This window comes from Lepisma saccharinum, chromosome 26 (genome assembly GCF_977018435.1).
Source record: "Lepisma saccharinum chromosome 26, izLepSacc3.1, whole genome shotgun sequence".
Lineage (NCBI taxonomy): Eukaryota > Metazoa > Arthropoda > Insecta > Zygentoma > Lepismatidae > Lepisma > Lepisma saccharinum.
This window is the reverse complement of record NC_139254.1, coordinates 61,618,315-61,632,187: the sequence shown is the minus strand read 5'-3', so window position 1 is coordinate 61,632,187 and position 13,873 is coordinate 61,618,315. Positions and strand designations below refer to the sequence as shown.

Sequence of the window (13,873 nt, the reverse complement as noted above, 5' to 3'; positions counted from 1 at the left end):
TAACCGAACTGAACCTAACCTAACCTTGATGGAAATGGTTTGTGGGGCTATCTATTGTTGTAATCCCGTCTTACCTGGGATCTGAGGTCACAGGGATGCTTCAATAATACATTTTAGGTAGAGCTTAATTGTACCTGTTAGCTGAACCTGCTCCGATTAAGAGGGAAGAGATATGGAAGGTTGAATTTAAAGGTTATTTACGCTTGTTCATACCTGGTAGGCGAGTGATGTTCTTGTCCAGATGCTTCTTGCAGACCGAATTGCGACTCATGCCAAGGTTCGATACATGACCCTTGGCTCACTGATCCGAGCAATCCCGCGTGACTGGCTGCATGCTTATACAGCCGTAACTTCGTGTACCATCGTCGTAGTTCAGTAAGTAGTAATGTGTCTTAGAGTAATCCAAGTCTAATCAGAGACTAATGAGACGAATGAGAGTCAAATGAGACAACTGAGATAATTGGAGCTTCCTTTTATAATCTTTGGCTTCGAGAGGTTATTACACCTTTCGAACACGCTGAATCTTGTTTAGATCCACGCATTTGCCTTTCAGTCATTGCTTCACGGAAGTTACAAAGTTTGCACATTCTTGGGATCGCTCGCTGGTCGGACAATTCCAGGAAATAAACAAGCGTAAATATTCTCTTGACAAGGTATTCTCATATTTGTAATCTCCATATATCTACACTATAAATGGTTTTTGGGGCTATCCGTCAATGGTTTATTGGGGTTCGAACCTGGGAAAAATCCGAAATTAGTAACACCGAAATAGGTATTTTTCGATTAAGAAGGTTGGAAACACTGCATACCCACTGATGATTCACCACGCTACTCAAGATGTGGCCGCCATCTTGTGGTACGCAAGCGAAGAAAGCAAGAACAATAATTACTGTTAATGTGATAAATTGAAGTTATTTTCTTCACAACAGCAAAGTCTCACCTTCAGGAACCTTTCGCAATGCATAATAATCGGTAAGTACGAATGTTAAAAATGATCGCACCAGTACCAAAAGCAGGATTACTTGCCATAAAAAATAATTCAGTAATGTCTCAATTTACATAAATTCCTTTAAGGCAAAGGAAATGAAAATACTGTTTGAAGTATTAAAGATTATGATTAGAAATACTGAACAGAAAATGCACCACAGTTAATCCAAATCCATTAAATCGAAAGAAATGGTACAGAGCACCTATTGCTCTTGAAAGCAACTCTTAAATTTAAATTTGAAAATATAAGTATTGTGTTAAATGAAAAGAAAGAAAACACTAAGTAATGTTAGAAAATGATCATTTCTTAATGTAATTTCACATGATCAGTGGCAGCATTTAATGGAAGAAGAAGACAAAGTACAATCTTCCTCTTCATAATCTATACCAGACAGTGCTGCCATCTTCAATTCTTGTTAACTTGGCAGTCATGTTGGTGGTTGTTAGTTGGCAAAGAACTGTGCAAGTGTGAACACTGTGACAGGACAAGTGCTAACAATCTTGTGTAATTCTGTGCGCTATTTTAATATTTTTTTAAGTTTTCTAATGAGGTGATCTTGTGCAAATTCCTAAAGAAGCTTCAGCCATAATATTGAAAGGTAAGTGCCAAAAATTTAGACCTTATTAGATTAAAACTTATCATTGTTTAAAAATTCATGTATCATAAAAAATTAGTGTAAATATTCTACTGGGAAAGTGTTGTGGGGGTCAAGTTTTAAACAAACATTAATGCAGGTTTGTCACTGTAACTTACAATCTTTATTGCAAAAAAAAAAAAACAAAAAAAAAAAAAAAAAAACAATCACACTTACACTCTCCAGTTACACTTCTTGTCAATTTTATCACAAGGCCTTTTATAAGCTTTGAGTGTGTTAGGATCATACAACTGATGAATTTTGTTGAACATAAAGTGAAAAAAGAACAAAAGGTTGTCATATTCTCCACTGTGGCTGCTCCCTTGGCATTCGTTCAGTTCTACAAGAAACTGGTGGATGGCTTCAACTGTGGCCAAATACCAGCGGGGGCTTCCTGTTTGGTGGCGCCAGAACTGTGAAATCCTTTTCTCCAAAATAATGCATGGGAGGGCTGCAAAAAAAGGAATGGAACATCAGGGAGGAAATTTTATACAACTTTGCTGAGTTAATCAAATTTTGACTTGAACTACTTTCTCCATACTTTTACTATTTTTTTTTTAAAAAAAAAGAACATGAAGCAAAATGATTTGCGGCAATGCAATATCTTAAAATTGAATCTGATTAGACTTCGTTAATTCACTTGATCTATTGGTCCAAGTTCTAATTGTGTAACTGATATTATCATGATAAGCAGAATTCTATACATGTTCATAAGCATATACCAAACAGGTTTTCCAAATACTTACTGTTTTTTTCCCCTTCAGAATGATTTTCCATTCCACATCTATATATGCCTATGCAAGTAGGTTAGGCGTTAGGTGGGTGAGATTTGGTGCCCTTAGCACCTTCCTGTGCTTTTTATATTGCTATTTATACATTTTAATTAAACTTGGGTTGTTACCACACTTTCCTTCATCCCCTGTGTGCATATAATACATTCTAAAGAACAATTCAGACAATGGTGACATGAGCAGAGTTACTTGGAAGACACACTGGTAACGGTTCCGAATGTTTTAATGATTTTCACAAGTTTTATGGGAGTTTTAAGAAGTGCAGGAAACAATTGTGGGAGTAAGTTCAAAGATTGGAGAATCTACTTAGCACATTTAAAAGCTTCATTAAGTATTATTTACTGTTTATTACAATTTGAAAATTAGCCTTTGCTTTGCAGCAAGCACCCATTCTTGGTTTCCGGTCATCTCAAACCTGGAGATTTAGTGGATTTTCATACGAGGCTCGAAGAGAGTTTTGTGCGTGAGACCAGTTATTATGTAATCAGGTGTCGGAAGCATTTTTTTTAAAGTTATTTTAATGCTAAGAGCCTTACACCTAACCTACCTAACAACTAAAGCACTTAGTGATGTTTTAGTAATGCTAACATCCCTAAACCTGACCTGGCTAACCTAACAATGAAAGTATTTATGGACGTAACACTGCTATGCACCCCACGCACATGAAGTAGATAGCAGCAAGTAAGCAAATGGCTGTGTGCAAACAAAAATCATATAGGAGTGTATGGAAGGGTAATATCGTTCTCGAGACAAGATGCAGTAAGTAATCACTAACACACTGAAGTATGTGTTAACATACATAAATATAAATCAAATCATTTATAAAATGCCTGTGTATCATGATTAATTCAGAATTAAAGAATTGGAAATTGGGCTGACATACTTTTTACTTCATAATTGCTTGCATATTAATATTTGCTGCATCTTCCAAATTAATCAAGTAGATTATCTGAACTTCACACTTTCTCCTTCCTTTTCCAATATTCTCAACATCTTTTTTTATCCTCCTGTGCAACCTGTATGAATTCCACAATTTGAACCATTACCAATCTACATTTTAGTAAACTGAGTGTGCATGTGTTGTTTCCCAACACTTGAATGTTTAGCATCATATAATTGATGTATATGAATAAAAATATTACTGTAATTCCCCTCCCCAATTTTAAATTTTCCAAATACTAGGTGTACCACACTACATTCTTGATAGTTTCTGTGGTGCAAATAGTTGGCACAGGTTGACACAACAGTCACACAAGGTACTTTACTGAGCTCTTGCGCTGACTATTGTGTTTAAAAAAAAAATCATCGTAACAACTCTTATTATTTACAATCGAAATAGTGTGCTAACAAACTGTTCTAACACTAACCATGAAGGCGCTCATCTTTGTAAATGCCTCGACTTTGATTCCACGTACTGTCAATGAAGATGGCTCTGTCGATCGGAAAGTTTTTGGTAGGTTCAAGGTGAAGCCTTTTCGCTTTCGGTTCATAACTTTCGTCACTTGTACTTGATGAGGATGACCTAAAACAATATAATTGGAGTTGAAAAACAATATATACCTCTTACCTGCCTTTTTTCATACAAGTATTAATAACAAATTCATCTGATAATTAGCATATTACTTCTCCAAATTTTACACAATTCTAGACGCTATTTTTCAATAGGGTGTCTGAAAAGTAGTGCAACAGATACGTTGAACATACGTGTATTTTGTACAAAAACGATGGAGACATGAACCTTGTACTGGGTATTTTTTCAACATTAAAAAACAAAATGATTCTTTACATGAATGTTCGGTATGGGGGAAAACTTACTAAGATATAAAAACAGTCAGTTTTTGTACAAAGTAAATAAAAAAAAACTTGAATAAACTAGCTATGGAGTCGCAATAATTTTTGATGTGTATAAAGTCTTTGTTGATATTTACTGATTTGATAAAGTGGTAAATAAATAACATTTTGATTTTAAAAATCTGAATATAATCCCAAATTTGATTTAAGAACTGCACTTATTACACAAAATAAACATATCCCTTCTAATAGCACATTTATGTAGTTTATTAAGTTTATTCCTGTACAAAAGGTCCATTTTTGCTTCTCAAATATTTACAGCAGAGTTCATCAATTTTCCGTAAATTGCATAACTCACAGGATAATTGTGACTAGAAAGTGTTGCGTCAGTAAATAAAATCTACATTTCGTATTTAGAGTCAATTACGCATTTTGCAGTTCATTTCGTGACAAAACAGGGTAGGAAAATACACCGCACACCTTTCAGAAACATGAAAAATTAACATTCCAATGTGTTTTTTGACATTTCGTGTTTTCGTCAAAAATGAAATATGCATGCCTCGAAGTCATAATTCATAATGTATGGTTTTTCGAAATTTTGAGGTGTATGGGCAATGTTGGTCATGTCAGAGGGCAGGACCAACATCTGGCTATGTTACAGAATGAAGGCCCACATGAAAGGATGGATTTGAAATTCATCACACAAAATATTAAGCTATGTAGGTAAGTTAGTCTTTTTGTACAATAAATTTGAACTCCTTTGTGGTACTACATTTCAGACAAAGCCAGATGTTAGTACTGTCCTCTGACCAACCAATGTTGCCAATATACCTCATCATTTGGGAAATTATAAACCCCAGTGGTAGAAAAACACAGCGTGTCTGAAAATATTCACCTGGCAACTGAATTCTTAAACTCTGTTAGAATTTTTTTCAAAAAAGTATTTTGAGTTTGCTTACGGAAATTTGAATTACCTTCTTTTTAAAAAAAAGTTACGAGTATAGTGTGTGTTTTTAAATATTTCTGTTTTCTGCTCATGTGTTACACTACACAGAGCACTGTTGCTATCCAAATTTTAAAATCTGCAGCAATATGGTAGTCGGCTTTCAATTAAGAATGTATGGCATAGTGGTTCATGCTGTTACCAGTTGAGTCTTCTTGAGGAAGGCCACTGAGGTGCAAGAATTAATTACTATTAATCCAGATTTGCATTGATTAATAAATTAAATTATTTCACTTGCAGTTTACAGTTCTTACAAACACACAAACACAATTTTTGCTGTTAGGTTTTTGGAGACTATGAATTATCTGATGATATTTGGAATAAATAATTAAAATTTGACTTCATTTTAAAAATAATAATAAATTGCTTGTTTCACAGTTGAATTGTAATGTTCACAAGATTCATTGTATAACTGTTCCTTTATGCTTTTGTTAAATGCTTTCCACTGTTATAACTAATATTATTGAAACTAGAAATAAATGTCTGATGAAGGGAGTGGAGTGTGTTTTCTCCGAAACGTAACAGCAAAAATTGCATTTATGTGCTTCTAAGAACCGTAAACTCCAAGAGAAATAATTCCACAATGCAAGCAATACATACATACAAGAAGAATAAATTAAATTTTTTAAGATCCTGGCTTTCTTGTCCCATATTTGAAAGAAGAAAGAGAAAAAAGAAAAAGCTGTCTCCTGAATTATTTTAGTTTTGCCTACCCCTGATTATAACAATAGGAGAAAAAAGCCTGGAGTTATGCAACAAAATTGTTGAATTGTCGACACACTGTTCAATCTTAACAACTGCATTAATCTCTAGCGGACTGGAGCCTCGACCTCGTATGTGTGGATTACCTCTATGGACAGGAACTTTTCAAGCATTTTCAAACTTGTTACAATGTACAAAAAATATAGTAGGTCAAGAACTAATTATCGTAGAGCGATTAACTTTTTTTTGGTGAATAACCAGGCTTTTAGCGAAGGTGAAATTGTACCTCCCAATAATGAAAGTTAAAGGAAAGAGAAAATGGAATTTATTTTATTTAAAAAATAGTATTCAGCACAACTCTGTGGCCACCACAACAGGCCAAATTTGAAGGGAAATACGACAAAAGACCACTCTTTGGGGACATGTAATAACCATCTGCCAATTATTTTATTTTTTAAAAAAAAATAGGAAATTATGCAACATTTTCAAAAGTCATATTTTTTCGAGAAAATTTTGAAAATAGGGCATTTTCCCCTGGATCCTTAATTGTTGTTGAACTGTTATTGTGTTGCCATTATTAAAAGTGAAATATATCAGCAAAAAACGCTGGTTGAAGAGTATAAGATCTATCCCATAATACTCAGAGGGAAAACAAAGTTTTTCAATTTGCACTTGTTAATAATATTAATGGATATATCATTGTGTAAATCAAGAATGTCATATCTTCATATGTATACAAATGAACCCAAAAAGACAACTGAAATATCATGTGTAGTTTTGAAGACATGCTAATTGTTGCCACGTGGACGTTCTCTCTTATAAAAGTTCAAAGTTATTAACTGAGAAACTTGTCATGCTTTAATCTATAACCACGTCATGAGGTGATTCAAAAGCTCTTTCTTTTGTACAAAGTTTCTTGACCTGGTTGGAGTAAATGTCAGAGGTGGTGACTTGTTCCACTTGTGAGAAAAAGAATTGTATGATGAATTAATAATATAATAACACATGGGGCCTTGGTATATCTCCAGACTGCCAGTCTCCCTCTCGCAATCCTACCTAGAGGTGTGGAGATCTTCAACCGGTAATGGGGCAACATGTGGTCAGCACGTCGAACCCTCGGCTGTTATAGATTTCCCAGACTGGGTTACGCTACTCACTTGTAGCCCCCCAATTGCCTCACAGGCCGAGAACCCAGAGACAAAACTGAGGTGGACTCGAACCATGCCATCCTGTAGTTTGAGCCCAAAGCATAGCACCTTAGACCACACGGCCATGGTGAAGGACATGATGAATTGGATTGGATTGGATTGATTTGGTGTTTTAAGTCCACTTAATGCACACTAAGGCTAATCGGGACTGGACCTACAGTTTAAAGTGGAATCCGAACCACTATGCGCCTCCACCGGGAATCGAACCCAGAACCCCTTGATTACAAGGCGACGACGCTACCACTGCACCATCGGAGAATTATAGAGCGACCACAGGGAAAAATATCTTGGACGGAAAGTCTCCGTCCAGCTCGGGCCATAAGGAAGCATGGCCCACTCTCCCCTTCCCCTCCTCACGGGAGTACGGTGCACAGGAGTCGCGGGTCTGTGGAGGTTATACTATAGTATTGCCATCTTTTCTTCCAATTTTCTTTTGAAATGAATGAAGATTCTTGCATGTTTAAATCTATGTTACCTGTTTCTTTTTTAATGGTGTGTTCTTCCTCAGTAAACTCAGGATGGTTCTGACAAGCATTTGGTATAACTGTAAAATCATTTGGACATTCATAATGCAAAAAGTACCAATAAAATACAAATATTTAGAAAATAAAAGTAAACTTACTCTACATCTGAAACAAAATCTTTCACGCTCTTTGCTGACTTTCCGGGGAATACTAGGACAACCTGTAAGAATGAGAATATTGTACTTCTTATTTGAAAGGAAACACTTTCATGGTGCATTACTATCAACACTTGTGACATTTGGGCCATAATTCTCTTGCATATTATACATAATGTAGGTTTGCATACAACAAAACATAAGACACTATTAAACCTTCCAAGTGGTAGGAGAGCATCTTTCCTTTATTAAAAGTTTTAACTTGCACCAGTTTTTCAGTGGAAGGTTTTATAGTGATTATTTTAACAAATAGCAGTGAGCATGGGTTTAGCACAGGTTTTTAGCGTTTTCCAAATATTTTACCTTTACCATATTGTACCAATCCCTTTTCCTGACGAGGTTATGGCAATTTTCAGACAGCCGAGATTTAGGACCTGAAGAAGGGAACAGTGGTTCCCAAAACAAAATAGATACTCATTTTACGTAAATAATTTTGTATTTTTATTTTTAGAAATACGAAAGAATATAATTATTGGAAGTAAAGCAAGTACATTAAAATTTCAGTAACCGCCAAACGTCTGAAATTCGTTTTTCTTCTTTTTCACATAAGTACTTACGTATTCTGCATTGCTAATGATTCTCGAAGGTGGCATTTTGTTTTTTTTTTCACGACAATAACTTCAATTTTCAACATATCGAGTAATTATTGTTCGTTCGTTTTCCTGTTGCATTACACACAATATGGTGGGCAAATCTTGACTAGTGTTGTCCATGATCACTGGGTGTGCAGTGTTTCCAACCTTCTTCACTTTCGTGTTACTGATTTTGTATTTTTTCTGGGTTCAAAAACGCCACGAACCATGCACGTAGCCCCACAAACCATTCATAAAGAGCCCCACAAACCATGCACGGCAAGGTTAGGTTAGGTTCAGTTAGGTTAGGCAAACATAGTTAAAATTGTCATGTTCTTACAAAAAAAAAATGGTGTGGTTGGAAACACTGACATCATCGAACGCACTCACCATTTGGTTCACGTAGTAGAAGGACATAGAGGCAACAGCTTTCGTGCATCAGAGAGACATTAATCTTCAAAAATACATGATTTACGGGCGATAGGCCTATAAATTAAGCGATGGGAAAAAACACTTCCATGACCTTTCAAAAGTGTACGGAAAGTCAGTTCGGTAAGTAATTTCTCCTGTAAAATTGAAGAAATACGTTTTGCGGATACTGAAATTTTACCACAAGTACACATTTATACAAAAAAGAAAAAAAAAGAAGAAAAATAACCTACCACTTCCTTTTTTGAGTCGTAATCAGGTATGCATGGGTAAGTGTATATTGACACATCATCAGGAGCCAGTACAGCAGCATGCGTTGCAGTGCTTTTGCCGTCTATTTCCCGTGAATGCTTTATCACATCTATCTTAACAGGCAGCTGAAATGCAAGCGATTATGATTTAATATCTAGGTATATTTCACTCACCTATCAAAATGTACAGGAACTCACAACACCAGATAAAAATAAACCCAGCCCAAATTCCAAATGTTGGGCACTTTTGTGAGTTACATGGAAAATATTCCATACCTCATGTCAATAACATGATCGCATCAAAATGAAAGAATCAGACATGTACAGTCACGGACACTTCTATGTTGCAGTGATCTCATGGAAAAACAAAAGAAGTGTCCATGACTGTACCTTATGAATTATATTTCTCAAATTGTAACCAACCACCTGTTGGTTTCCTCAGGAGCAGGGTAAAGAGAGTTGGAGTGGGGAGTCATGCATGGACAACATTTCCATCCCTTTCTTCACCTTTACTTAAAACATTTTTATCTATCTTTTAAACATGTAGAAAGTTTCTTTAATGCAACTCCATCTTCTATATCCTGACACTGAGGGAGCCAACGGGTGACTGACGGAAATTTGAGAAATAATTCATAAGGTGCTTGTCTGGTTCTTTAACCCTTCATTGGTATACATTTTCCAGAGAATCGCAGTTCACATGTGAATTTTATTATTATTTTTGCATAAATAGAAATTGTTTATAAGTATGTATTGCTAAATACATATCATTTACAATTTATATTATTACGGAATAATCTTGTATTGTTACATATATATTATGAGAAACAAATTATCAAGAAAACCATAACAGTGTTTATAATTTTATTTTCAATTTGCTTTTGCTGTCGAATAATTAATTTAACATTATTAATAAATTCCGTCGTTTATTACTTGTTGACAAGAGGGGAAGGTGTACATTCCTCATAATTTCATTGCACCCAATATAATGAGCTCTCAAAGCTTGGAAATCATTCAGATTTGACCTGGTCGATAACCTGAGAGAATTTATTCATCATTCATCGCCAGGAAAGCTTAAAGACTTATTTTGAGAAAGGACAAGTCAATTAAGTTCGTCTTAGGCAGATCATGTTGCTATCATGATCACTCCTCAACAACATTATCTCCTGGTCCCCGAGAATCAAATACTCTGCCGGTAACGGTTCCAATTGTTTTATTATTTCTCCTAGCACAAAGACTAATTATAGTAGAATTTTGGAAATCATTGTCACACGAAATTTCAACCTTCCTTAAAGTAATGAGCACTGTTTGGACTCGAAAGAAAGTTACTTATGCTGAAAAGAAAACACTTGAACATTACGCACTTCTCATGGACAAGATATTTTCCGTCGACAAGAGACAGTAAATATCGTAGAAGAGACAGTAAATATCGTAGAAGCGTGGGAATGAATGTAGAAGTAAATCGGAACCTTAGTAAAATGCATTTAGGGACTTTATTTTAATGCTAAGGAAACCTAACCTAAGCACGAAAGCATATATTGAACCAAACCTTAAGTAATCGCTAAAACTCCGCAGTATGTGTTAACAGACGTACATCGAAATCGAACCATGTAAAAACTGCATTCTTAGCATGATGAAATCGCAATAAAACAAAAGGAACTTGGGCCACAGAAACTACACTACAAGTATTTCTCTAATGTGTACAAAATGTTACACCTACCTTCAATTTTGGTATTCTACCTTCAAGATCTTTAACTGGAAGGTAACACGTATAACAAAAATATTTTCTCGACTTTTGACACTTTGTACAAACACTGCGTTGATCAATAGTATCTAAGAAACTAGAATCATTAATTTTAAAGTTTTTAAACGGTTGATCATCATTTTTATTGACCAGTCCTTCGTTTCTTTCACCACTTTCTGCAGATTTACTACTACAATCCTTCTCCATTGTTTTTTCTGTGAGTGACACAAACCTTGGTGGCTTTTTTGTTATTTGAAAACAAGTTTATCCGTGAACAATTGTGTACTTCAACATTAGACTTGCTATTGTTTACAAAACATGCCTCATAAATGCTATAATGTACAGAACATGTTTGTTCGAAATTTTCTTGATCACTGCCAGCATTGAAGGGAAGGAAGGAATGTCAGTCAGCACCCTACATCAGCAAAACATCTTTACACGGATATTCTTTCGGCACAATAACTCAATCGTTAACAACACCTGTTCAGGAAATGGTGTTTTGCAAATAGTAATTATAGAGTGTAACACAATCCGCAACTTAAGGTACTTAAGAAAATTTACATTTTATATTATCCAAAATTAGTTAAATAATATGTATTGCCATTCAGGAAAAACAGTTAACGTAAGTTTTCCTGCGAAGAGAAACGTTTGTTTTCCTGCTACGAGGAGAAACTTGCAACTTATCGCATTACTTGTCCCTACCCTAGGCGTAGTAAAAAAGAGAACAAAGTAAAATATTGTTCTGTTTACTTTAAAACTGCAAATACCTAATTACTTTACCACTATATTTTATAATAAACCAACAACGTATTTCATAAAGTTTTGGAATTACAGCGTAATTTTCACAATCATTTTATCTTCCTAGTCTCCGGATCTTTGCTACAATGAAGGATTAATCGCAAGACCAGAGGAAAATATTTGACTTTCAATGTTGCCAACTTGCCTCCCCCCACTCACATCAAGGGTCTTCTTTATTGCACTACTGTAGACCAACATCGTATTCCGACGTCATATGAGGAAGGCTGGTTCCCTTAGCATAAATACACAGAAAATGTATTGTTTATGCTATGATAACTAAACTCAACAAGCCTAACCTAACAACTTGGGCATTTAGCACACAATGAAAGCTTGCTGGTGTGACGTCAAAACGCAAGGTTGCTCCAGCGTTGTGCACTCACACCACAAAGCATTATCTGTTATGTAATTTTGCCCTCCAAACAATTCCTGTGATTGTTTTTAATGGTGTACGATGTCAGAAAGGTAAAACACATGCAAGATTCAAAAGAGAGAACATTTCTGAACATTTACTGAAAATTGGAGCCACTTCCAAAAAAAACAAAAAACATAGGTGCAGTGACAATTTTGTTAAAAATTAGCATTTAGGCCATATTGGGTACATATGGCCTTTAATATATATTATTCTCTCGACTCTCCCATCAAAAAATGCAACAGAAATTGTAAAGGAAGTACCATAATGTTATTTTTATAGGTAGATATGTATATCGATACACTTGCATTTTATTTACATAATGACATAATGAGATTACATAAAAATATAAGATCTTTTACAAACCAATAAACAAGGAAGTGACATGTCATAATTTGTCACCAGAAGACCATGGATTACATGTCACAGTCATGGACGTCCGCAGGATTTTTTCCAGGGAGGGGCAAGGAAGGTATTTTTTTCCAGGGGGGGGGGCAAACAAGTCACATTTTCTTCCAAAAGAGTGTTGCTTAAATTTGAATTTATGGTGTTCATGCAATAATTAACACATATTATTGTGGCTAAAACGAAATTGTATTTGTGAAATATATAATTTTTGGTTGACATTCATATTCCAGGTGGGGCCACGGCTCCCCTTGCCCCCTTCCGGACGCCCATGATCACAGTGTGGGCAAATGAAAGGTCCTTCATCATCCTTAGTGACCAGTGACGGCGCAGCCTGAAATAATTGTGGGGCTACAGATTCCGGAGTCAAATTGTAGGGGGGCCTAACTGATAGAGGCTAAAATGTATTTACATAATATTTTAATACGGTATAATTTTACCACACTATATAACCACAGTAAGAACGTCTGCTCATAAAGAGCAGCTGCAAAGTTATATGCAGCCTTTGCAAGCTTTTTCCCAATGAGCAGAATAATTAATTTTTGGCGTCAGTTTTAACTGCAGTTAGCTAATTGCAATTAGCACAGCACTGCTTCAAGCATAGGCGCCGACTCCATGGGACTTGTTAATGTTAATGATGTGGAGGCAGAGCCGCCAAAATAATTTTGCTTAAGAGGTTCTAATGTATTATTTTGCTTCTCTTGTAAAGTTTACTCTGAATTGTACCCAGTGATGTGCGTCTACGCGTAAACAACGATAGTCTACATTCTACACGTAGACTATTTTATACACGTACATTACGTAATCTATTTAAACAACATGGCGAAAGGTGATAACTTAGCAAAGGGCGCCGTGGAATTAAAATAAAATTATACTGCGCATCAGTTGCTGATGAGTATGAAGAGAACTTTTCATACTCTTTCTTCCAAATTCGAACAATTTCTTACCTAGGAAGAAACCTAATATAGGAAATATTCTAGTGTGTTATGGGGAAAAGACCACTCTTGCCTCACGACTGCCATCTGTTGTTGTTTTTTGCATACTATTTATCTTCTTCCATAGTTGATGATAGAAGAGAAGAGAATTTTTTTGTAAATAGGATTCTTTTCATTTCGTTAGGAAGCAATATAGTTGAAAATGTCACTTTCTTTTCATGAAACCCTTGAAAATTAATTTTAATGCACTTTATATTGTCTACGTAGTCTATGTAAACTACAACCCAATGTAATCTACGCGTAGATTACGTGTAGACAACGCATGTAGACGTAAACGTATAGTCTACGGCACATCACTGATTGTACCACATGAACTTAACTTTAAATACACATTTAAAATTTTCTACACCATCAATTTTGAGGAGGTTATGACCAGAGACAGCAAAACACATGACTTATTACTATATACTAAGTATGTAATTATGAGTATTGTTAAAATTTTTACTAAAAAGATTTTCAAAAGACGATGTGCATGAA

At 35.3% G+C, this 13,873-nt stretch overlaps 1 protein-coding gene across 1 annotated transcript; it reads right to left on the bottom strand.

Moving 5' to 3' along the window:
- Positions 1-1,775: 1,775 nt before the first annotated feature.
- On the bottom strand, positions 1,776-11,457 carry LOC145979315 (tRNA-uridine aminocarboxypropyltransferase 1). The gene is made up of 5 exons (XM_083112156.1): positions 10,766-11,457; positions 9,031-9,174; positions 7,740-7,801; positions 3,781-3,935; positions 1,776-2,073 (listed from the first exon to the last, which is right to left on the bottom strand). The coding sequence occupies exons 1-5, from the start codon at positions 10,994-10,996 to the stop codon at positions 1,796-1,798; spliced, it is 870 nt and encodes a 289-aa protein (XP_082968282.1). The 5' UTR covers positions 10,997-11,457; the 3' UTR covers positions 1,776-1,795.
- Positions 11,458-13,873: the final 2,416 nt, after the last annotated feature.

Excerpts from the sequence above, each read along its gene's own strand:
- LOC145979315 (XM_083112156.1), bottom strand. The coding sequence starts at position 10,996 with ATGGAGAAGGATTGTAGTAGTAAATCTGCAGAAAGTGGTGAAAGAAAC. Across the intron at positions 9,175-10,765 it reads GTAGAATACCAAAATTGAAG|CTGCCTGTTAAGATAGATGT; the intron begins GTAGGTGTAACA and ends CTTGCATTTCAG. Across the intron at positions 7,802-9,030 it reads ACGACTCAAAAAAGGAAGTG|GTTGTCCTAGTATTCCCCGG; the intron begins GTAGGTTATTTT and ends TCATTCTTACAG.